The following is a 25,072-nucleotide window of genomic DNA, read 5'->3' on the forward strand; positions in this document are numbered from 1 at the left end:
TCATCTCCACAGATGCTGAGAAAGCATTTGACAAAATTCAACATCTATTCATGATAAAAACTCTCAAAAAAACGGGTATAGAGGGCAAGTACCTTAACATAATACAGGCCATATATGACAGACCCACAGCCAACATCATACTTAACAGCGAGATGCTGAAAGCTTTTACTTTAAGATTGGGAACAAGACAAGGATGCCCACTCTCCTCACTTTTACTCAACATAGTATTGGAGGTCCAAGCCATGGCAATCAGACAACACAAAGAAATAAAAGGCATCCAGATTGGTAAGGAAGAATTTTAACTGTCACTGTTTGCAGATGACATGATATTGTACATAAAAAACCCTAAAGAATCCACCCCAAAAACATCAGAACCAATAACTGAATTGAGCAAAGTTGCAGGATACAAAACCAATACACAGAAATCTGTTGCATTTCTATACACTAACAATGAACTAGCAGAAAGAGAAATCAGGAAAACAATTCCATTCACAATTGCATCAAAAACAATAAATACCTGGGAATAAACCTAACCAAGTTGGTGAAATACTTATACCCTGAAAACTACAAGACACTTATGAGAGAAGTTAAAGACGACATGAATAAAGACTTACATCCCATGTTCATGGATAGGAAGAATTAATATTGTCAAAATGGCCATCCTGCCTAAAGTAATCTACAGGATTCAATGCAATCCCTATCAAAATACCAATGGCATGCTTCAATGACCTAGAACAAATAGTTCTAAAATTCATATGGAACCACAAAAGACCCCAATAGCCAAAGCAATCCTGAGAAGGAAGAATAATGCTGGGGGGAGTATGCTCCCCAACTTCAAGCTCTACTAAAAAGCCACAGTAATCAAGACAATTTTGTACTGGCACAAGAACAGACCCATAGATCAATGGAACAGAATAGAGAGCCATGATATAAATCCAAGTATATATGGTCAATTAATATGATAAAGGAGCCATGGATATACAATGAGGAAATGACAGCCTCTTCAACAACTGGCGTTGGCAAAAGTGGACAGCTACATGTAAGAGAATGAAACTGGATTATTGTTTAACTCCATACACAAAAGTAAACTCAGAATGGGCCAACGACCTGAATGTAAGTCAAGAAACCATAAAACTCTTGGAAGAAAACATAGGCAAAAATGTCCTGAATATAAATATGAGCAATTTTTTCCTGAACACATCTTTTTGGGCAAGGGAAACCTAAGCAAAAATGAACAAACGGGACTACGTCAAACTAAAATGCTCTATACAGCAAATGACACCATCAGTAGAGCAAGAAGACATCCTACAGTATGGGAGAATGCATTTGTAAATGACATACCTGACAAGGGGTTAACATCCAAAATATATGAAGAACTCACATGACTCAACATCCAAAAAGCAAATAACCTGGTTAAAAAATGGGCAGAGCTTCTGAACAGACACTTCTCCAAAGAAATTCAGATGGCCAAGAGGCACATGAAAAGATGCTTCACATGGCTAATTATCAGGGAAATGCAAATTAAAACCACAATGAGATATCACCTCACACCAGTTAGGATGGCCAACATCCAAAAGACAAGCAATAACAAATGCTGGCAAGGATGCAGAGAAAGGGGAACCCTCCTACACTGCTGGTGGGAGTGTAAATTAGTTCAACCATTGTGGAAAGCAGTATGGAGGTTCCTCAAAAAAACTAAAAATAGAAATACCATTTGACCCAGGAATTCCACTCCTAGGAATTTACCCAAAAAGAACAAGATGCCAGATTCAAAGTGACATATGCACCGCTATGTTTACCACAGCATTATTTGTAATAGCCAAGATATGGAAGCAACCTAAGTGTCTATCAGTAGATGAATGGATAAAGAAGATTTGGTACATATACTTCATGGAATATTATTCAGCCATAAGAAGAAAAATCCTACCATTTGCAACAACATGGATGGAGCTAGAGGGTATTATGCTCAGTGAAATAAGACAGGCAAAGAAAGACAAGTACTAAGTGATTTCCCTTATTTGTGGAATATAACTGAATCAAAACTGAAGGAATAAAATAGCAGCAGACTCACAGACTCCAAGAAGGGACTAGCAGTCACAAAAGGGGAAGGATGGGGGAGGGAGGAGGAAGGGGACTGAGGAGTATTATGATTTACACACATGGTTTGTGTGGTGGTCACAGGGAAGACAGTGTAGCACAGAGAATACAAGTAGGGACTCTGTGGCATCTTACTACCCTGATGGACAATGACTACAATGGGGTGTGGGGAGGACTCGATAATATGGGTGAATATAGTAACCACAATGTTTTTCATGTGAAACCTTTATAAGAGTATATATCAATGATAACTTAATAAAATAAAATTAATAAAAATATGTATGTCTAAGCACGACAGATTTGTCTCTGTTTTGAATATGGTGAAATGTCTCGGTTGCCATCTGTAGAAATAACAATAATATCTGCTGTAGGGGAGAGAAAAGATCTTGCTCTTCTGCCTTCTAGTTCTTCCCTGGGATTCCTGTAACACAAGACAGATCAACAAGAGTAAAGAATTCAAGTTCATTTATCATATGTTTTACATGACTAAGAGGCCTTTATAAGGAAGTAAGTCCTGAAGAAGTGGTTGCCTTAGTATTTTCATGCTAGGTTTGATGAAGAGAAGACAGTTGTAGAAAAATGTGATAAGACAAAAAAAAAAGTGTGAGCTAAGTGCTGCCAACTGGGAGGACCCTCAAGGCCTGATTGTTCGGATTCCCCTCCTTGTCTATCTTCCCACATAAGGTTGTTCTCTCCTAGGGGGGTACCTATCATATGAGGGTTTTGTGACCTGCTTCAAGAGAAGGCCAGAAAGTCCCTCCTGCCCCTGGGAATTTTCAAATTCCTTTAGTTTGAAATATTCAATATGACTATGTGCCATATTTTGGGTTGGGGTAAATGATGGAACAGGTAAAATGGACTTCTTATCAGCTAATTATAGAAATGTCTATTTAATAAAACATTGTTCTTATATATAAGGTCATGATAAAAAAGTCAAAGGAGAATTAATTTTGAGCCCATTTTTTCTGTTCCTTTGTTATATTGATAAATTTTAAGACTTGAAAAAGAGTTTTACCAAGCTTAAAATGCTATATCCTACACATTCCCTTCTTAGGAAACTTGAATGTTATGCATCTGCCTATGCACAAGTTCTTATCAGGAATCAGATCATTTAATTAATTTGTTTGTTTTTAACCCTGTGCTACTCCTGGGCAAATGTGCTCAGTGAAAGAAAACCAACCTGAGTTTATATCAGTAAAATGGGAAAAATCAAACCTGCTCTGTCTCTGCTACAGGATTGTGAGAAGCAAAGGCATTTGTATGGGTTTTCATAACTGTAAAGTACTACATATAATTACACATAAAATATAATTTTTATTTGGCACAATTTTAAGAGTGTAAAAATGGAGCCTCTTAACATCTGATACATATGTAGTTTTAAAATGAGAAAAATTAAATTTGGTGGTAATTTCCAAATATGCTCTACCTTAAAATGAAATCCATGCCAGACTCTAAGAATAACTTATTTCATGTCTATATTGACCTTAAAGATGGTGTAATAATTCAAGAATTCTCTTCACTGCCATATCAAATTTCTTCTGGTTCTCATAGAATGCCAAAAGGCAAGCTCAAGCTGCTGGGAAATTGTAATTCTTTTGGCATTTTCCCTTGATAATTTAACTGCAAGGATTAATATAAATACAAAAATGTATTATTCAATTATTCAATGATAAAGAGAAGGTTTTAATACAAAGCACAAGATTCAAACTGATGCTTGACATGTATAGGATGATCCCCTGTGGAGGATAGCTCAGACCAGGACTGGTTCCAGAACTGGGCTTCTTCCTCTTTCACATACGAAGGGCTCTCCTTCAATCCACAGCTGTCTTACACACTGATCCAGCATACCTGATCCTCCTGGGATCAGGAGAACAATGGCCTTTGATCTCTGTCTATTGTCGATGAATTCTCTTTGGCTTCTTTCCCCATACGGAGCACAGGTATATGCTGGGATTGCTGGGATTGGAAAGAGTGTTTGGTGCACATCACCTACTGTCCTGGGGGTGTCAGTGGCACTTTTTAGGGGAGGAGACACCTAAAGTGAGTTCTGAAAAATGAGAAGAAATTGTGCAGGAGAATAAAACTACTACAGGAAGAGAAGATGACAGAATTTATAAAAACAGGAAGGGATCCAGATTACAAAAGGCCTCATGTTTTATGCCAAGGACCCTGGATGCTGCCTGCTAGGCCAAGAGCACCTTGACTGGGTTTAAATAGAGCAATTACAAACTGAGATTTGGATTCTACATACATAAAGTGACCCAACTGAAGATCTGATGTGGGAGGTGAGGGGTAGTGGTGACAGTGGACGGTTAAATCCAGGAGCCCTATTGGGAGACTGTCATAGTTTCAAGCTCTACTACTGACCTCAGCAGCTGCAGGCAGAAGGGCAAAGTTCATTTCAACAGTATGCATCAGAGAAGCCTTTTAACATTGAGAACATCCATTATCATATAGCAAACATGACAGGAAGTGAAAGAATGTTCTGAGTCCTCTTTCTGACTCTGCCAGGATCCCACAAGATGAAATGTGATGCAGGGGCAAAGATACAGGAAGGTGGAGATTTGGCCTTAATATGTGGACTTGGTATTTGCCCTAATCTGTCCACTCCACCTAAGATAAAGATATGGAAAAACCTGTGGAGATGGAATCCAAAGGGCTTGAGGACTGGAAGCAGGTATGAGAAAGAGGAAGAGCCCTGGAAGGTCCCCTGGTTTGTGATCTGGGGTGATTGGGAAAGCAGTGTTGTTGAGATGTTTAGGTTGACATTTCTCAAAACAAAACTTCCATTAGGAAATAAAAGCAAATGAAAGCAAGGGCATAAAAGCACAGTAACATATAATTTTACACAATATGGGTTCCTTAATTTAACATTAAGTTCTAGCCATTCATTGAATAGTTTATTGGCTGCTCAGTTCCTTTATTTATTTCAGCTCAATCTTGGATAGTTCTCCCTCCTATCAGCTTCAATTCTCCTCACTCAAAGGGAGAGTTAGGCTCATGTATAAGTTTCCCACGGATTGGTAGAAATATATATATAATTAATCAGCTGATAGGATTCCCGGATTGAGAATCAAAACTTTACAGGAGATGCCATCTTCTTTCCAAAACTTTCAGGACCTGCATTTGGTTAGTTAATTGAAAAAGACAGTTAGAGCAGGCATATATATACACTACCTTTTACAAAGTTTAGGTTTATATATACCTTACATATATTACATATGTGTGTATTTGTGTATTTACATATATATATGTGTATATACATACACATAGTAAAAATATAAATGTCTTCATATTTTCAATCTTTTGATACTAGGTTAAGACCTTTTCTTTGACTTCTGCATCATCTTTTTGAATATCCACAGCCATATGCATCATCCATGATTTTCAATTTCCATTTCTTTAAGGAACAGTAGGAACTGTGAAGTAATCTCAAGATAGAAGCCTAGATTGTTATGAATTTTTCCAATATTTTGTTGGGTCTCAACCACATATGTACAATAGCAATTTTAAAGCAGTATATCCAAAAAGCATTTTAGTCTTCACAGAAACAAAGAACCTCTTACTTTTGTATTCTTATTTCATTAATCAAGGTAACATTCAATTAAACAATATAATGCAAATAATAAGTACAAAAGATATAAACTGGCCTGGGAACAAATAAAACTGACTCCTGGTAAGAGACTGTCGGTTGTATTCTTGAGTAACTTTACATTAGTATTTGAGAATGACCACCAAGTAGACCATAGCTGGAATTTAGGAATTAGAAAGGTCCAGGTGGTGTCCAGACTCTGTAGTTTACTTTATTGGCTGTGAAAATTTTTTATTGAGCAAGTTGTTTCTTCTTTCTAAGCCTTGCTTTCTTGGAAGACAGTATGGTAATTATAACTTCCAAAATTCAGCATTAAGTGAACTGCATAGATGAGTTCATCTAGGAATTCCTGGTACACTGTAGATAGTTGATACTCATTTCCTCACTTCTTGGTGGGAGAAAGATATATTTTTTTCTGTCATCATCACCACTTCTAACTCCTTTTGTCAATATTGTGTGTAGTTATCAAAAGTTCTACTGAGTAATGTAAATAGTTGAATCAAGTTGACTTAACCCAGGAAACAAAAGGTTCTTAGGAAGCGCTTTAAGGATTATCCTAATCACTTGATAGTGCTACAGAATAAAAATCATTTGGTCTCTGATCTAGAACACAGGTGAGTATTTCAAAAGCAAGTAACAGCATAACCATTTCATGGGCTTACATACCATTTTCCTCTATGCCTCCTGTCTACTACCTTTCTATAATAGTAATAATTGGCAATTGGAGAACTAAGGAAAGAGAGGGGCAAAGAGGAAGGGTCTTCAGCACAACAGGCTCATTTCAGAACCCTTATCTTCCCATAATGTTATTCTCTTGGGGGTGATAGAATTATGCCCCCCAACCCTTTGCCAAAGCCTGAGTATCCAGGTACCACCCTAACAGGTCTATTCTTGGGACCATTGTAGGTTCTGTGCTAGCCTCTTGAAACCCTCGGTGTTGGGTCTTTGTGTGCTTTTGTTTAAACACTGGTTCTGCTGATGATGGGGGAGGGTAATATGGGCTATTTTCCCTCACATAGATGTTATAAGGATAAATGAAATGATATTCATACAGCACTTTAGGATGTTCTTATAAAATGCACCTTTGTAAATATGAAGTATTCTAAAAGGCCAGTGACTGCAACTTCTGTTTAAAATAAGAATTGCTGACAACAATTTCAACCCTGGAAAGTAAACGCATCAGCTTGAAATTGAAGTGCACTTTGCCAGGTTGCAGAAGGCTGATCACATATCTGGTTCCTTACTGCAAATAAAGCTAAATGTTAGCAAGGATCACTGTGTATAGTTCATCCTGTTGTGCTGCTTGGAAGCATCTAAAGGCAATGGCCTGGTCCTGTTTTCTTTGTGATTCGAGAACAACTGGAAGTGTGACTTGGTCTTACACTCTCCAAAGGCACTGCAGTCTGTCTGGAGAAAGCTAAGATTAGGAACATCCTAACAGGATAGTGAACTGCAGCAGGATACAAGTGCTCTTGTGATTAACTCTAGTCCCTTGGGGCACATTAATGCCAGTCCACTGGAATCACTCTGAAACCAAGCAAAAGTGAATCTCTGGAACCCTACAACCTGGAGACAGGAGCAAAACTGTCATTCCTCAGGTGGCATGGTCTGGGAATGGAGTTACACTTACAGAAAGTGCTTCTGGAGCTACGTGTATGCAAACACTATGTTACTCACTTACAGGATTCTGGGGGTTATTCTAACATTGTCACAGGGCCCTGATATATACTCTATCAAGCAAAAGATAGCCTAGGACTGCCAGAGAACACACACTAAGGTAACATCGTGGGTGTGGAGGGCAATGACCTGGCAGCCTGTTGAGCTGACAGAGGACCGAGCTGACAAATGCAATAGGGAGAACATAGGAAAAAGTGAGTCCTGGGGAGTGCAGCCCGGGCAGATATCCCAGGCAGCCATGCAAGTGGGACCTGGCTCTGGAGTGGCATAGACAAAGCTTCACAGACTCAGCAATGGAACCATAGGAATTTCAGTACCAGGCAGAGGACGATGTCAACCACTAAAACAAAACAGCTTGTCAAACAACCACAGCCCTGGCAGCTGCATGCACTCGCGGCCTTGTGATTGACTTTTCTGCTCTCCACTGTGGAGTTATCCTTACTCTTGTTTGCCTTCCTGGTCTAAACATGTAAGGGGGTATCTACTTAAAAATTCGCAGAAGAAAAATACAACCTAAACAGAACTACAGTGATTTCACTACTGGTGGCTGATATGTGTACAAATACACCAATTACTATCTCAAAAATACTGTACATGTTTTCAGAATTTTGAACTTTAAATTTGGAGATTTTGATATCCTTTTTGGATGTGTGCTAAAGTAACCTCCAAGAAGGTGTTACTATTTTGGTGCTTCCACTTCTGTTTTTAAAATAAGGAAAATTGCGTGGTATTTGCCCTGTGCAAAGATTCTAGAAATGCATTGTGTATGGCCATCATTTTACATTTTTCATTAAAAAGTCTGAGACTTTCAAAGGGGGCATTACAATTAGCATGTATAATGTGGGCGGGGGTGGGTGGGTACGGGGTGGGCTCTACAACACAGAGAAGACAAGTAGTGATTTTACAGCATCTTACTATGCTGATGGACAGTGACTGTGAAGGGGTATGTGGGGGGGACTTGGTAAAGGGGGGAGCCCAGTAAACATAATGTTCTTCATGTAATTGTAGATTAATGATACCAAAAAAAAAAAAAGTCTGAGACGTTCATCTGTTCCGAAGTCCACACCACAGATACTAATGCTTAAGAACACTGCTGACTTTTCTCCTCTTTAAGAACAGGAAGAAGAACAAAACACAAGGGGCAAAGAATTAAGTTATTGACCATTAACCCTCTCACTAGGTGCTGTATCTATATTTAACTCTCATGACAACCTTATGAAGTAGGTATTATTAACCATGACTTTTTTTCATCAGGGAGTGGAAGTCTCACTCGCCTCTCAAAAAGGTATTATGAGATTTTCATGCACTTAGAGGTAACAACAAAATCATGACTTTCCTCTGATTTTTGAGAATTTAAGTTTACCAGATAGTAACCATGCTCCTTGACTATTCTGTTCTTTTAATGAAGAAACAGACCTCCGACTGTGGCTGGGTAATTTACTCAAATGTTGGAGGTGGAGTTTGAAACCTCCAGGTTTTCACTCTCTTGCATTCTAAGTGTTTTAAAGGAAGGCATTTGAAATGGGTTTTAGAAGTATATTCATCTGTAATCACCACTTAGCCTTCAACATTAATCTTTAGGTAGATGACTAAAATGATCATGAAAGTCACAAAGTATGAAAATGATATCATTTAAAACGTGTTCATTCTTTTCCTCTTGATTGTTTTTAGAGTGTTTGGTTTTAGGAAATGCAACAAGTGGGAATAATACTATGACATCTGACAGACTCCAGCTGTTTGCAGTGTGGTACCGAGCGAGGAAGTATATGATTTCAGGAAAAAAGGAGGCAGCCAGACTGCTTACAACAGTGCATTATTGCTTTTCCCCTATGTTCTTCTAGAAAGCAATACAAAAACAAATTTATCTTGTTTTGTGGTTAGTTATTTCTTAAAGTCTCAAGGTTTATACTTTGCTTTCTTGGCTTAGATGGTGGAGGGTTTAGGAATGCTTTCTATGACATACCTCTAGTTAGGGACCCGAGTTGTGAAGTGATCAAAATATTTGTCAGATATCCCCAGTTCCTCATGAAATTAACCCAATAAAGCCACCAAACATAACCGGATGAAATGGAGATCTTAATCTTTGAGAAAATCCAAGTCGTTTTATAAGCCCATCAGAGCAGAGAACCGATAGATTTTTAGAAAGATTATTTCAGTCCAAAACACAGCCATGACAAATTCAGTCATATAGCCCTCTGGGGATTTGGCTACCAAACAATGATATATCACAGAAACATTTATTTTGTAAGTAATGTGAATGACATTCTCAGAGCTCTGTGTTTACTGTTTAACACTGCTATCATTTATTGATGACTAATGGCCAATAAATAGAGCTCCTTGCCTTTACCCTGGCTTCTAGTCAGGATTTATGGATTAGGCCCATCAGTCTCTTTGAAAGCCACTGGGACAATGTGGCTGGTATCCAGCTGAAGAAGAGATGCAAAAACCCATTATTTGCCAGTCAAGTAGAAACAAAGAAGTGAACTTGTAAGGAAGATTGTGCTATTGCAACCATAAAGAGGCACTAAAATATAACTACTCTAATGATCAAATTAATATTCCTAAATATCTAACAGTATGGGTCTCCTTTTTATTCTTGTTTCTATCTCTAATAGACCCCATATTCTTTAATATGGTTCCACAAGAGACTGGGAATATAGTAGTTGAGCTCACTTTAAGGAAAATAAATGCTCAGGCATTTCAGAATGTGGAAATAAAGGAATGAGAAGAAAATTTAATTATTGGAAACATGGTAAAAGGAAGACAGCCACAATTCAGAGAAAAATACATAAAAAATATGCAATAATTAAAATGCTAAACTTCTAAAGTTAATGTACTACTTAAGGAAGGAGGAAAGCTATTAGCAAATTTTCTCCCTTCTCTAATCTTCATCTGAAGATATATTTGAGTTATCAAAGTATTGTTACATTAGTCATTTTGTAGCTGCCACATGTACACTTAAGAATTGATTTTATCTTTCAAATGAACTCCTAAAGGCCTGTCTTCCAGTTGTTTAAAACAATGCTGCATCTCTAAAGGTTTTATACTTTGTTTCCCAAAACTAGGTTTGTATCTAATAGTCGTCACTGCTAAACAGCTTTTCTGGGAGGGTATATCCCAATGTAGTAAACATGGGTGAAAGAAAACTGTGGTTAGGGGACATGACTGTTTATCCCAGCTCTGTTGCTATGCAGTGTGCCTTTGTAGGAAGGGACACAATTGGATCTTGTTGGTATAATGGGTTTATAGGACTAGAATAATTTTAAAGTTCACCTCGTTTTAATTTCTAAAATTCCAAATAGATGAATGCAAATAGAATTGATTCTCTACCAATCTTTTTTAGTTGAGCACTCATGGCAGAAACGTGAAGAACCTTCAACTGGGAACAAATGACTCAACCAGGAAAGTCTAACTATTCACCTTATCTGGCTTACTTCTGTCAAACTCCATAGACCTTCTCAAAATGCTTTTCCTCTTAGCTATTTTAAATTGTCTTAATTCTCTTTAACTTTACATATTTCATTCAGACATCTATCTGTCCGCTGAATCTTTTTTCTATGTTTGTGTTCTTGACCTTTTGTTGGTCTTAATTTCCTCTGCGTTTTTCCTACATTCTAGAAAGAATCAAAGATAAAGTCATGACAACCTCTGGCTACCTAAGGACATCACTTTCTAGATGCAGGTACTAAGTTACACTGATAAAGTTTTTGGCTTCAGGTTTTTATATTGCATTTTCAGAAAAGTGTTTCTTGTTTGGGGTTTGATGTAGGTACATTTCCCAGCAGGATTAATAATTTCTACTCATGCCCCAGCAAAGCATGCAAACTGCACCCAGGAGTAGACAGATCCAGGGAGTTGTCTTAGGATAGGAAGGACCTAAAGTCAAAAGTGAAGCTTAAGAACCTTAACTTTTTCTTATCTAAGGTAGTATAGTATAAGGACAACTTCTTCTACAGAGGTAAACTTCTGTAAAAGGCCATATAATAAATATTTTTGGCTTTGCTGTGTGATAAGATCATTGTGCAACTATTCAACTCTACGGCTGTAGTAAGAACAGCCACAGACAATATTAAACAAAATTTTATTTTTTGTTTCAACAAAACTTTATTTACAAAAACAATATTTATTTTTATTTGAAAAAACAAGGGCTTTAGTTTGCCCACCCCTGGTATAGGACAAATATTAGGCTAGTAATTTGGAGATGTAATTTTGAATTTAAGAGCTCTGTTTTGATAAGCTGTAGAGATTAGGAAATGCCATTGGTCCGATTATCCTATCATTTCTTTCCAGTTGCAATACTCCTTGAAGTAGAAGAAAGTGACACATCTGTTGGAGAATGATAGTGTCACTTGTTCTCTTCCTCACTATTTGAGAGTTTCAATCTCAGTACCCACGGCCACTTAAGAGATCCAGAGCCAGTCTCACAGCTGATGCTAGGAGATGCTAGGAGATGCAGTGTATTCAAAAATATAATATAGATGCCTAGGTGGTATGGTTCTAAGGTGTCTTCAGATACACCTTCTAGCCTCCAGATCAGATTTTTTTCTTCCTTCAAGTGTGCACCAATTGGATTTACCAAGACAAGTCGGCCAATCACAACAGCAAACTCCAGTCTCAGTTTTCTATTAAATAATCAATCTATCTTTTTTTTCTGAGAGGCTGCCAAGGGAAAAGCTGCATGAAGCACCATCAGCCGTCCTAGCCAGGCAGCAGTGGGGTCTTTAAGGTGCAAGAAAGCCAATGAGTTTTGAAATGGATCAAGGCCATTGTGATAAATGTTTTCCAAGAACTTGTCATAGAGAATAGCTGTGAAAGACTAGGATCACAACTGCATGTAATGAGCATATAGGTAGCTGTAGATTGAATGTTCAGGTGCTTAGGTATAGTGTTTAGAAATTCGTCATTGCCTCAGGCTGGTATACAACATTTGGAAGGAAAAACAAAGAATTGGTCAAGAAGCAATAAACAGAAGCAAATGATGAAAGCCAGTATTTTATTTGACATTGATAACCTCACAATAAATTATATAGAAAAATAAAAACAAACCAAATAATCTATCACTAATGAGTCAGTTTCTGCCTATGGGTAAATTCAAAAGATTGCATGAGATGAAAGCAATCAATTAGGCATTAGTCAGGATTAGCAATTCATTTTTAAAAAATCTCTCTTTAGATCATGAGATCACTGCTTATTTTTCTAGTTTTCAAAAATGCAAAGCTCATAAATAAGATTAGGTCTGGCTATAAGTAACCGAAAACTCAAAATAACAGTGATAAATAAGATGGAAGTTTCCATCTCTCTTACATACATACAGTCTGGAGGGAGACAGGCTAGAGCTGAGATGGCAGCTTCAGGATGCGCCTGTCTTGTGCTCTGCCGATCATGGTGGAAAACGGCTGCTGGGATTTAATTGTTTATGTCTGCATTTCCGCTAGCAAGAAGGGCAGGGTATAAAGAGGTGACTGTCCCTTTCTTTTAAGGATCTTCCTGTAAATCAGGGACTTCCAATTACCTTCCATTGCTAGAACTTAGCCAATGCCCATTTGCTAGCTGCAAAGGAAGATGTAACCCTTATTTGGCAGCCATGTGCCCTGCTAGAGTCAGTAATTCTACTACTAAGCAAAAAGGAGAAAATGGACAGTGGGAGGCTGCCAGCAATCCCTACTACCCAGCCTAATTTCACAGTCAATCCAGTCTATTTTTTGACATGTGCAGCCTTGGATACTCCATAAACTAGTGTAATATACACAGGAACCCAAATCACAGAGATACAAGGCTCTCCAATGTCTTTGTTCTTTCTTTCTTTCTTTTTTTTTGTCTTTGTTCTTTCTTAAATTGGACTTATTACTTCAGTGGATACTCCCATCTTTGAGGACAATCAGATATAAAGCTACATGTAATTTTTTAGAAGGAGATAAAAATGCTCTCTGGAGAATTTTAATATGTTGGGCATTTCTCTCAGGTATGCAAAATGGGCAGCCACTTTATAAATGACCTTTGACCTGCCCTAGAGGAATGCAGGCTACATCTCTTCCTTGGAAACCAACATTTAAAAAAATTACTCAGGTAATTACTACATATTAATTTTTTCCTGATAATGTAAAGTTATACAATTATTTTAAACAACACTTTTATTATTCATACTGTTTTCCACACACACATGCTTTTGAATTTTCCTTTTATCTCAGTCATTCTTCATTAATGATGCCCAGTTATGTCTTTCGTTTTTAGCTTAGCTAGTTTTTCCAAGTGCTTCTATGATATTGTTATGCACAGAGTGTTAGCTTCATTTCTTTTACTCTTTCTATCCTTCATCATTTATTAATGATACAGATTGTGTGATGAAGAGTTGTCAACATTATCATTTTTCTATATTTACAGGTATAGTAACTGCATTGAAGTGGATTTGTCATCTAATAGCCTTAAATGATCCTTCTTTTTCGGGCTGCATTTCCCTCCATTATTTACTGCGCCTCCCAATAGCTTATCATCCGCTGCTGTCTACTCTCCTCTGTCCTTAATTTCCTGAGACAGATTTCCACTTAAGAGACTGAGAATCTATTAGATGGAGAGTTTCCACAAACCACAAGAGCACAAGGTCTTCTGCAAAAAGACACATTTACCCACTATGGGTTAAAGAAAGAAAGTAGCATTATAACTTCCAAGCTGATACACCTAGTCACTCTCACTGTGCAAAGGGTATAATCACATCTAAATTGAGGGAATCTACATTCATAACTCTCATGAATATAAATACAATAGAAGCTCAGTGCCTAAGTTTCTGTGTAGAGAAATAGAAGTGGTTGTACTCTTAGTCTAGTAAAACATGACCGCCTATATTTGTTGGAATTTTTATAACTATTTAATATTAGTCTGTGAGTTTTTCTAGGGAGGAGCAAAATCAAAGAAGAAAATAGTACTCTATCTCAGCAAAGCACTTTAGCAACACAGACTACTAGGTACTTAGCTTGGAATTAGCTAAGTAGCTACAATATATTTTCAAATTAGGCACGTATTGGTAGTAGTCAGTTGTAGTTGGTGAGGTTGCTATATATCTTTATCTTTGCTATATTAAGAATACAGGAAAATAAGTCATCATTTCCTTTCATGGTAACATTTTGGAACTAACAATACTCACTAGTATTAAAGTATTCTCTAATCAAAAGTTGCTCTTAAATACATGTTTGTTCAAAGATCACATGACATGTCGAAGATTATGTCCTTATGCACCTTTTCATTTAATCACTTCAAATAATTAATACAAGTGACTTCTCAAAAGAAAATATATATCACCATGTCATATTTAATTTTCACAAATTATTTACCAGTGATAAATAAATTCCATGAGTAAGTTATGTTTCTCTACATCACCAGGTGGCTTTTTATTTAACTTGCCTGAATGGAATTCTACACCTCCAATTTCCTAACATGCCCAGGCTAAGACTTGAGAAATTCTTGATGGAGGGTGTGGGGGTGGGTTGGGTAAAAGCACCATGAGGACACAAAAGTGTTGGTAATGTTTGTGGGAATCACTACAGCATCAGCAGCCAACTTGAAGCATTTGGAAGCAAGTAGTTGTTTGATTTCTGAACCCAAGACTTAATAGATAACTAAATTTTAAACTTTTCACTTGTTGTTCATCATTTCCTCACTTCATGTCATTACGTGTTAGGTTCAGAGACTCATTTGCCTGGTATATACTTAGTTACTCAAGCCCATACTTATCATGAGAGATATTTATGCTGCGTCTACACAAAGCACTCATAAATACATGACCTTATATAAACACGTGGTTTCCAAACAAGTGAACTGACAGGGTGATACAGGACTGCCAAAAAATAAATTAATCCAAGAAAATTTTAACTTCTGACATATGACATAACAACAAAAAGATAAATCCTGTTTTTTTCCCTCTACATTGTACCCTTTGATTCTACACCAACTATTCAAGTCAACAGATTTTTCAAAATTTATTACTTGATAAGGTATCTCCAGCTTTTGAAAAGTTTATCTTATGCTATTTTGCTCTTACAGAAGGCCTACGGTAGAACTTGCTTTCACTGACTGAAAGAAATCAGAAGAGGATCTTTACTTTTATGAAAAAAAGGCAAAAAGTGAAAATATGGTTCAGTATTTGTTTGGCAGTGACCTGTACAGGCCTCTATAGGCAGCAGGCACCCCAAAGCAGCCAGAGTGGCCCTGCCAACCTCCTTCCCCAGGAACCACACTCAGCATCTCAGCATCAGGCAGCCATAGCTCTGAACTGTGTCTGTGAGCGTCTGTGCTTTATGTCGATTTATTTTGTGTGTCTGTTGGCAAGATGTATCCTAAGGTATCAGAAAAATCTAAGAGAGGTATTTTTTTTTTTTGAGAGGGCATCTCTCATATTTATTGATCAAATGGTTGTTAACAACAATAAAATTCTGTATAGGGGAGTCAATGCTCAATGCACAGTCATTAATCCATCTGAAGCCTAATTCTCATCAGTCTCCAATCTTCTGATGCATAACGAACAAGTTCTTACATGGTGAACGAATTCTTACATAGTGAATAAGTTCTTACATGGTGAACAGTACAAGGGCAGTCATCACAGAAACTTTTGGTTTTGATCACGCATTATGAACTATAAACAATCAGGTCAAAGATGAATATTCATTTGATATTTATACTTGATTTATATGTGGATCCCACATTTCTCCCTTTATTATTATTATTATTTTTATTTTTGATAAAATGCTGAAGTGGTAGGTAGATGCAAGATAAAGGTAGAAAACATAGTTTAGTGTTGTAAGACAGCAATTGTAGATGATCAGGTGTGTGCCTGTAGACTAAGTGTGAATCCGAGCTAGACAAGGGCAATAAAACATCCATGGATGCAGAAGATTTTAAGAGAGGTATTTTTGTGGCCTGAGAATCCTCAAAAAACTTTCCATATAAATTAATGGTAACTGCTTCCTTGCTTTACACCATTTCAGTTCATGAAAGGTTCATGGAACACTGCTTTTGGATAGCGGAGGAAACCTGTATCTCCTGGTACTATGCTAGCTGGTGTGGATGGCAGTAAGATGAAAAACTCCCACAATCCTTATGCTTGAGAAGCTTCCAGTCTAGTATAGGAAAGTATGTACACAAATAACTTTATGGTATCTGCAACAAAGAAGGAAATGCATAAGAAGTAAAGATTTTTTCTGGCTCAAGAGAGCAGGAAAAACTTTCATAGAAGACGTATGATTTGATGTGGGACAAGATACAAGGGAGGTAGTATCACAATATTTTTAAATATTTGTTATGCTTCTGATACATTTACTCATCATCATAACGGCTCCAAAGAGGTAGGTGCCACCATTATCCTCCATTTTCAGATATGAAAACTGAGTTTAAGGAATGTCAAATGACTTTCCCAGAGTCACATGGGTATTGCAGTAAGTACTGGAGTCAGGATTTTTTTTTTCTGGTATCATTAATCTACAATTACATGAGGATCATTATGTTTACTAGACGCCCCCCTTCACCAAGTCCCCCCACATACCCCATTAGTCACTGTCCATCTGCATAGTAAGATGCTGTAAAAATCACTAGTCTTCTCTGTGTTGCGCAGCCCTCCCCATGAACCCCTACATTATACATGCTCATCGTAAGGCTCCCTTTCTTCTCCCCCGCTTCTCCCTCCCTTCCCACCCATCCTCCTCAGTCCCTTTCCCTTTGGTAACTGTTAGTCCATTCTTGAGTTCTGTGATTCTGTGGCTGCTTTGTTCCTTCAGTTTTTCCTTTGTTCTTATACTCCACATATGAGTGAAATCATTTGGTACTTGTATTTCTCTGCCTGGCTTATTTCACTGAGCATAATACCCTCTAGCTCCATCCATGTTGTTGCAAATGGTAGGATTTGTTTTCTTCTTATAGCTGAGTAATATTCCATTGTGTATATGTACCACATCTTCTTTATCCATTCATCTACTGATGGACACTTAGGGTGCTTCCATTTCTTGGCTATTATAAATAGTGCTGCGATAAACATAGGGGTGCATCTGTCTTTTTCAAACTGGGCTGCTGCATTCTTAGGGTAAATTCCTAGAAGTGGGATTCCTGGGTAAAATGTATTTCTATTTTGAGCTTTTTTGAGGAACCTCCATACTGCTTTCCACAATGGTTGAACTAATTTACATTCCCACTAGCAGTGTAGGAGGGTTCCCCTTTCTCCACAACCTCCCCAACACTTGTTGTTGTTTTGGAGTCAGGATTTTAACCTAAGCAGTTGGGTGCTTTGTGATACACTTAACAACTCACGGACACTGCCCAGGCCTCTCAGGTCAAGCTTACCTAGGTTTAACCTGAATCTGACACTTACTGGTCATAAGGAAACACTTACCTTATCTTTCTTCATTTTCACAACTGTAAAATGAGAAAAATAATATGTATTGTAGTTTGAATGGCAAACGATAGTTTAGGAGATACCAAGAGAAGACTGCCTGGTTGGCAACTAAGAACTATTTACTGTGGTGGGTTCATTACCATTCAGGGGCTGTTCCCCGTTTTGCAGGCTCAGATATCCGACCCTGTCAGAGTCCCAGAGCTTATCAAACACAGGGAGACTGTCCCATGAACACAAAACCTATTGTGTTCCAGGTATCATGCTGGGAAGATATTAAATATTACTTGAGCAGAGGTGTGCTTTAATATTAGAGTTACAGACATGCAAAGATTGGTTAGGTAGAGTCAGTTGCAATGGTTCCAGTAAAAGGTAATGAGGAATTGAACTAGGATAATGATGTAACAAACAGGAAGGATTGGACATAAGTATGTATGATTTTGGAGAAAAAACAAACAAACTAAGCTTGGTGACTGATTAAGAAAGGAGGAAATCAAGGGTAATTCTGAACTTCTGAGTGTTGATGATGGGAAAGACAGTCAGCTTCTTAAAAGACAGAAAAGCAGTTGGCTCATATTTTAAGCATCTGTTCTGGGATGGTTTGTTACACAGCAATGGGTGACAAGAACAGGCAGCTAGTCAATGCAGTATCTCTTCTGTACCTACCTTTATATCCCTGCTTTATATATATCCCTTAAAGAATTCCTAAACTATAATATAGAAACAACCTTTCCAAAGGACATATGGTCACTTCCCAAGTTAAGATGGTCTGGGAATACAGAGGCTTGCCCTCTGCTCTAAATTCTCTAAATTCCTCCAGGCCTCAGCCTACATGAGGGCACAAAGTTTCTATCCTCCCTCCAATTTTTGTAGAAAGGGTCAATATTTACTTTGTCAAGTAATTCTTACAGCAATTAGCTACTGTATGAGTTTTCTATTGGGCTGTAACAAGTTATCACACATTTAGTAGCTTAAAATCACATGAATTTATTACCTTATACTTTCAGGGGCCAGAAATCCAAAATAGGTCTCCATGGGCTGGACCTAAAGTGTTGGCAGGGCTATCCTACAGCTGGAGGCCTGGGGGCAGTCCATTTCCTTGCCCTCTCCAGCTGTTAGGGGCTGCCAGCATTTCTTGGTTCACAGCCCCCTTCCAGTGATCCCATCACTAGAATCTCTGCCTCCATCTCACATCTCTTTCTCTGACTCTCCTGAAGCCCTCTTCTATCTTTTAAAGACCTTTGTGATTATGTTGGACCCATCTGATAATCAAAAATAATCTCCCTATTTTAAGGTTCTTAATTATATCTGTAAAATCCCTTTTTGCCATGTAAGGTTACATTCATAGGTTCCAGGGGTTAGGAAGCAGTCATCATTAGTGGGGGTCATTATTCTGCCTATTATAGCCCCTATTTCTCCTTTATTATTAAGGTCTCCTTTTCTAATGAATCATTTCATTAGCATACGGGAATGCTCTAACATCGCTCATCGTCAAAAGGAGAAACCCCTCTTAGATGTGTATCTCTTCACAGTTCTCACATAATTCCTGTGCTTGACAGCATAGCAAACTTCTTAACTGAAATGTCTAAGCTCACTACAGCCACCTTTTTAGCTCTATCCCATTTGGCTTAGGTATTAGGTATTTATCACTGTGTAATGATCTACTTTCAAAATTTTGTACCTTAAAATAATACACATGATTTATCTCACTGGGCATGGCTTAGTGGGGTGCCACTGTCTACAATCAAGGTAGAAGTCACTTTGAGAGGCTGCAGTCAATCTGAGACTCTACTGAAGGGTCCACTTCCAAGCTTCAAGTTCTGAGTGGATATGGAAGTGAAAAGAACATCTCCTTGACACTGGGCCTCTTCATTCACTTTGGACTTCCGAGTCCAGAACTGTAAGATAATACATTTGTGTTGTTTTAAGCCACTAAATCGAGGTCATTTGTTCCAGCAGCAATAGGAAACTAACACAAATGCCAAGATCATTCCCACCTCAGGGCCTTTACACACGTTATTCACCAGTTGTTCCTCTACCTAAAGTGCTCATCTCCAAGATATCGGCATCATAGACACCTGCCTCATCATTTGGATCTCTGCTTAATTCAGAAAGGCCTCCCCCAATCACTCAGAGTAGCTTCCTTGTTACTCTATCACATGACCTGTTTTATTTTCATCAGGGCACTTAACACTACTTGGTACTTTTAAAATATCATTATTGGAACACAGAAAGAAAGCTGAACCCTCATCTCTCACTCTTCCCTGTAACTCCAGTACCTAGAATAATGACTAGCTCAAGATGGGAACTCAATAAACATTTGTTGAAATGAGTAACTGAGCATCTGTTCCATGCAAGGCAAGGATAGTACATGGAACTACTAGTTTTTCTAGGGCTGCCATAGCAAAGTACTGCGAACTGGTGGCTTAAAACAGCAGAAATTTATTCTCCTACAGTTCTGAAGGACAGAATTCTGAAATCAAGGTATCAGCAGGGTTAGTCCCTTCTGGAGACTCTGAGGAAAAATCTGTTCCACGCCCTCTCTCCCTGCTTAACGGTGGTTGTTGCCAACGTGGAATCCTGGGCGTTACTCAGCTTGCAGACACTTCACTCCAATCTCTGCTTCCACCTTCACAAGACGTTCTCCCCTTTGTGTCTCTTTCGTGTACCTTCATGTGACATTCTTACAAGGACATCAGTCGTTGGATTTAGGGCTCATTTAATCCAGTGTAACCTCATTTAGTGAACATCTCCATGACATGACTTCCAAAAAGATTACATCCTGAGGTTCTGGGTGGACATGAGGATTTGGGGATACTATTCAACACAGTAGTCACATAATTTGGAAAAAGGATAGCAGATGTACATTCTGGATTATCTGGGTGGGCCCTAAATCCAATGACACATGTCTGTATAAGAGACACATGTAAGAGGAGAAAAAGGAGGAAGCAATGTGAAGACAGATGCAGAGACTGGAGTGATGTGGCCATTAGCTAGACAAATGGAGAATACAATGTGAAGACAAGAGGCAGAGATTGGACTGACCGGGCCATGAACAAAAGCCAAGTTACACTGGCAACCAGCAGAAGCTGGAAGAGGCAAGCAAGGAGTCTCTCCCTAGAGCTTCCAGAGGAAGTAGGGTCTTGCTTACACCTTAATTTTGGACTTTGGCTTCCAGAACTATGAGAAAATAAATTTCTATTATTTTAAAACATCCAGTTTTAGGTGATTGTTACAAGAGGCCATGGGAAATTAATATAGGCCTTAATCTAACATAACAGAATTCACACGGCACCCTATTTTTTTGAAGTACCATTAAAAAACAAAACAAAACACCTTTCCAGTAGATTCTCCTCTAAACAGATCAAAGAGTTCTTAGTAAATAAGAATTTGCAAACAGCTATAAAGTCAAAGTGGCTCAATTTCTGTAAGCCTAATGTTTACTGATTTTTTAATACAAGAGCTTACCTTCAAACACTGAGTATTACTCTTTAACCAAGTAAGAAATTACTCTAAGAAAATAAACTGTGCTGTAAATTATCTTTCATGTATTACCACTTATCTCCTGACTGCCTGAAAATTAACATCAGACTTTATATCACACTTTCTGTGCTTTCTTTTCACTTTTTTGGTTAAGCTGTTTAATTTCATTGGTGTCTTCCTCTTAAGTTCTTTTTACTCTTGAGACCCACTTTTTGCCATTTTGCCTTATGTATAATTAGACGACACTCTGTAACCAATAACTGGTAACACAATCGCATAAATCTGCTTAGTTTTTGGACAGCAAGTCATGTCATCAAGATAAAGCTAACTAAACAGAAGGAATTACAGGATGAGTCTCTTTCACTCTGAATAAATTCAGAATTAAAGTCTGTCATCACAATCCGGTCCCTTTCAAACCTTAGATGTCAGTTAGTCACTTAAATTGTAGATACCAAACTACTTCAAAATGTCACGCAATATTTATTTACTAATGTGTGTGCCTAATGGGGAGTTCATGCTTCTGTACGGTCAGTGGGTCAGAAGTCCATTCTTAATACTCACTGGTTGTCAGAAAACACTTCCAGGTTAGAAACCCGGGAACGCAGAGAATCAAGCTGGCGGGCAATGGAAAGCAGGAGCCCCTCTACCACTTTTGCCTTTGGGTCCCCAATCCCCTTCCCAGTTGTCCTGCTGCACTCGCGCACCCTCCCGATTTGCCAGCTCAGACCTGCACCACCACCACCCCCGCCCCCGCCCCAGTCCGCGCACCTTCAGCTTCTTTGGGAGGGAACTTGAGCACTCACCCACCACCCGCAAAGGAAGACCTGGTCCCCACCTCCCAATAGGGTTTGAATCCTCGCAGAATTCCGCAATCCCGGGGTCCAGTGCAGCCGAGGGGAATCAGGGCCCAGCGCTCAGCCGCAGGCGACCGACCTGGCGGGTCCTGCCGGCTTCCCCGGGCTGCAGCTGACGCGGGAAGGCAGGGTTCCTGAGGATTTGGGCGCCGGCTCGGCACCGTGTTTAACCCATCCCACGGATAATCCTCTCCCAACGAAGGAGCCACTTTCCCGCACCGACCTCGGAGCGCTTGCAACTCCCGGGACTCCGGCTGCGAATCTGGAGCAAGACCGCGGCACCCCCTTTCCCCGGCGCACGCGTCAACGCCGGCGTCGGAGAAGCGTCGTAATGCCTTGAAGAAGCGCGCCACAAAAACCCCCAGCCCGGGCCGAAGCGGCTGACGGAGAAATCCCTGCCCCAAGCTCACACTAGACCTTCCTGCAGGCTTAAGGTGAAACAAAAGAGGGTTTCTCCGTGGATATGCCCAAGGGGAGCTGGCGGCTGTGCCTAAAGGTTTTTGGGGCGGGACCCTTGGTAAGGCCAGGTGATCATGGCACCTCACACCGCTCTCCGCTCCAGTCACTCCTAAGGTTCCGCAGGTCCTGGCGGTGGCGTCTGTCAGCCCCACGCGATCTCTCTGCGCTGGCAGACCTGGCCCACGTGTTCCACCTCAGAGCAGCTGCGCTCGGAAGCCTCAGCCACTGCCTCGCTGGTGTCTGCGCGTCTATTATGAGGCCCGTGGTAGTGATGGCGGCGCTCAGTGAGCCTTTCCTGTCACTGGATACTACTACTCCCAGCCCGCCTCAAAGCCAGCCGAGCAACCCCCTGGTCTTCAGTTTACAAGTGGCAAATTGACTTGCTCTGCTGCATGTCCGGAGGGACTGTGGAAAGCGTGGAGACGCCCCGGGGATTAAGCGATAGCAGCTTAAAAAGAAAAAAAGCCAAACAAATAAACAAAACCCACCCACCCTAACAAACATGAGGCTGCTGGAGAGAATGAGGAAAGAATGGTTCATGATTGGAATAGTGCTGGCGATCGCCGGAGCTAAACTGGAGCCGTCCGTAGGGGTGAACGGGGGTAAGTGCCGCACCTCTGCACGCTGCACCACTTCAGAACTAATCTGAGAGTCGTGGAAAGGAGGGGAGACCGTAACTGGGAAGTATCTGCCTCTCTCAAGGGCACCGACCAGCCCAGGGTGTCCTTTGGCCCTTTTACTGATTTTTTAATTTGCCAGCCCCTGAGAAGATTTGTAATTAGGAATGGGACAAAGGCATCTGAACGCAGGTTACCTTGCGCGAACAATCATTAAGTATCCTTAGTGTTCAGGAGTGAGGTTACTGAGAACGAAACTCACTCTTCTTGCCTCCAAAGTAGCATCCTATCCCAAGGGACGCTAGGTTGCCAGGAGTTCCTTATCTGTGTGGACACCATTACCTTGCCTGTTGCCGCCCCACCCTCCCATTAGAAGGTGGGGGAAGAAAAGGAAAAAGGGACACCCGTTCCTTCTCCAGCTCAGACTTTGTGGCCCACATGTTGGAGAGGGATTATTTGCTGCAGTTGCTGTTGCTTCAGAAACTCCCAAACCAGAAATTCCCAAGCCGACTGACACGTTGCACTTTTTCATTACAGGGCACTACTTCCGTGTGCTGCCGGGACTCAGCTGCTACACTAGCAGGCTAATAGATACGGGCAGTGTTAGACGATGCGTAATGTGTATTTTGGCTAGGAAGTGGAGGCGGGCTAAAATCATGCTCAAACCTTGGAATACCGAGAGCCCTGTGATGTGGAGGTGCTTTCCTGAAAATGACTGGAAATGTCATGAGTTTTTATGTCTCCCCTCTTTCCACCCTTAGACAATCATATCCCACTTTTCATAAATATTAATTGCATTTCTACAGTTCACTGTTTTTTTTAACCTTTTTTGTCAGTTTCCAAGCTATTGACAAGTTTAATACATCAGTGATACAACAGGGACAAATAAGGACAGAAGTGAGCACACACAATCTTTCTATGTTAGGAAGTACTCAGGGGGATATTTGAAGTTATTTGTACCTTTTTGATAAAACACGGTGGAAGTGAATGAAATGATCTCTCAGAAGAACAGTGGTTCCTTTACCTTCTACCTTCAATTCCTCCATTCAGAAGTAGCTTTAGGGAATATTTTTAAAGGTATTATTTGAACAAAGATTGCCAGGATTAAAACTTTTTTAATGTTCTTTTTTTCCATATTCAATTTAATACGACGTGTAGAATATGTGACTTTAAGAATAACGCTGTTATTTCTTATGGTTTCTTCTTCTGAAGACACCAGTTTCTTCTTTGACAGAGCTTCTCTGTGAGCTTTTGGAAAACTTGTGAATGCTGGTATTTCAGGTTCTGTCAAGTGAGTACCTGCTATTCTTGGAGCTAGCTGTCCAGTCAGAAATCAAGTTAGAGAGTGCCTTTGTGGTGATCTGGAACACACATTTAACTAGCTTCACTAGCACACTTTATAGCTCCTGGTGTTAGATTTCTTACTTGCTCAGTGTGAAGGTGAAATTGTAAGTTAATCTGCAGGGGCTAGGTTTGGTAAAATACCTTTTATCTTATATTCCCAGGATGCTCTGTGGCAAGAGGGGTTGTTGAATGCTGAATCATTTCTCTACAGCTTCTCCTGCAGTGGTGGCAGGTGTGAGATAGATTATATACTCTTAATTTGTTCCCTTGGATTCTGCTTCTTGAAGTTGTGGTATATTATGTCTTAGAAATATTGTTTCCAATTTTCACTAGTCCTTATGCCTTTAATCTAGTATAATACATTTTTTAAATGATAAAAGAGTAGAATGTTAAGAGCTGAAAAGAACCATTATAGTATTTTAAGTCAAAATGCTGCTTTTATGGTTGAAGATCCACTATACTGAGACCTGAGGCCAGGTGACTCCCTTTAGGTTAGGTTAGCCTGCCTAGGAAAGAGGAAGCACTGGAGACCAGGACTCTCCCTTATTTCATACCAGTTTCAAAATCCATACAAATTTTT

General features: G+C 39.5%; 2 protein-coding genes across 8 annotated transcripts in view; one reads left to right on the top strand and one right to left on the bottom strand.

Moving 5' to 3' along the window:
- Positions 1 to 1,959: 1,959 nt before the first annotated feature.
- Positions 1,960 to 22,925, bottom strand: LOC108385944 (uncharacterized). Its single transcript, XM_073230502.1, has 4 exons — positions 22,916 to 22,925; positions 22,152 to 22,724; positions 17,736 to 17,758; positions 1,960 to 2,518 (listed from the first exon to the last, which is right to left on the bottom strand). The coding sequence occupies exons 1-4, from the start codon at positions 22,923 to 22,925 to the stop codon at positions 2,339 to 2,341; spliced, it is 786 nt and encodes a 261-aa protein (XP_073086603.1). The 3' UTR covers positions 1,960 to 2,338.
- SLC10A7 (solute carrier family 10 member 7) overlaps positions 22,723 to 25,072 on the top strand; it is a 237,929-nt gene continuing 235,579 nt past the window's right edge. For all 7 annotated transcript variants that reach the window (XR_012129626.1, XM_073232598.1, XM_073232603.1 and 4 more), the window contains exon 1: positions 22,723 to 23,133. Coding sequence is in view for 6 of the 7 variants with exons in the window: in XM_073232598.1 (XP_073088699.1) it covers positions 23,034 to 23,133 (100 nt within the window). In the remaining variant the exon portion in view is untranslated. The remainder of the gene's footprint in view (positions 23,134 to 25,072) is intronic.

This window comes from Manis javanica, chromosome 3, assembly GCF_040802235.1.
Source record: "Manis javanica isolate MJ-LG chromosome 3, MJ_LKY, whole genome shotgun sequence".
Lineage (NCBI taxonomy): Eukaryota > Metazoa > Chordata > Mammalia > Pholidota > Manidae > Manis > Manis javanica.

Coding starts and splice junctions, on each gene's coding strand:
- LOC108385944 (XM_073230502.1), bottom strand. Junction 17,759..22,151: donor AAGCCGGCAGGACCCGCCAG/GTCGGTCGCCTG, acceptor CTCATTTTACAG/TTGTGAAAATGAAGAAAGAT. Junction 2,519..17,735: donor TGAAAATGAAGAAAGATAAG/GTAAGTGTTTCC, acceptor CTTGTGTTACAG/GAATCCCAGGGAAGAACTAG.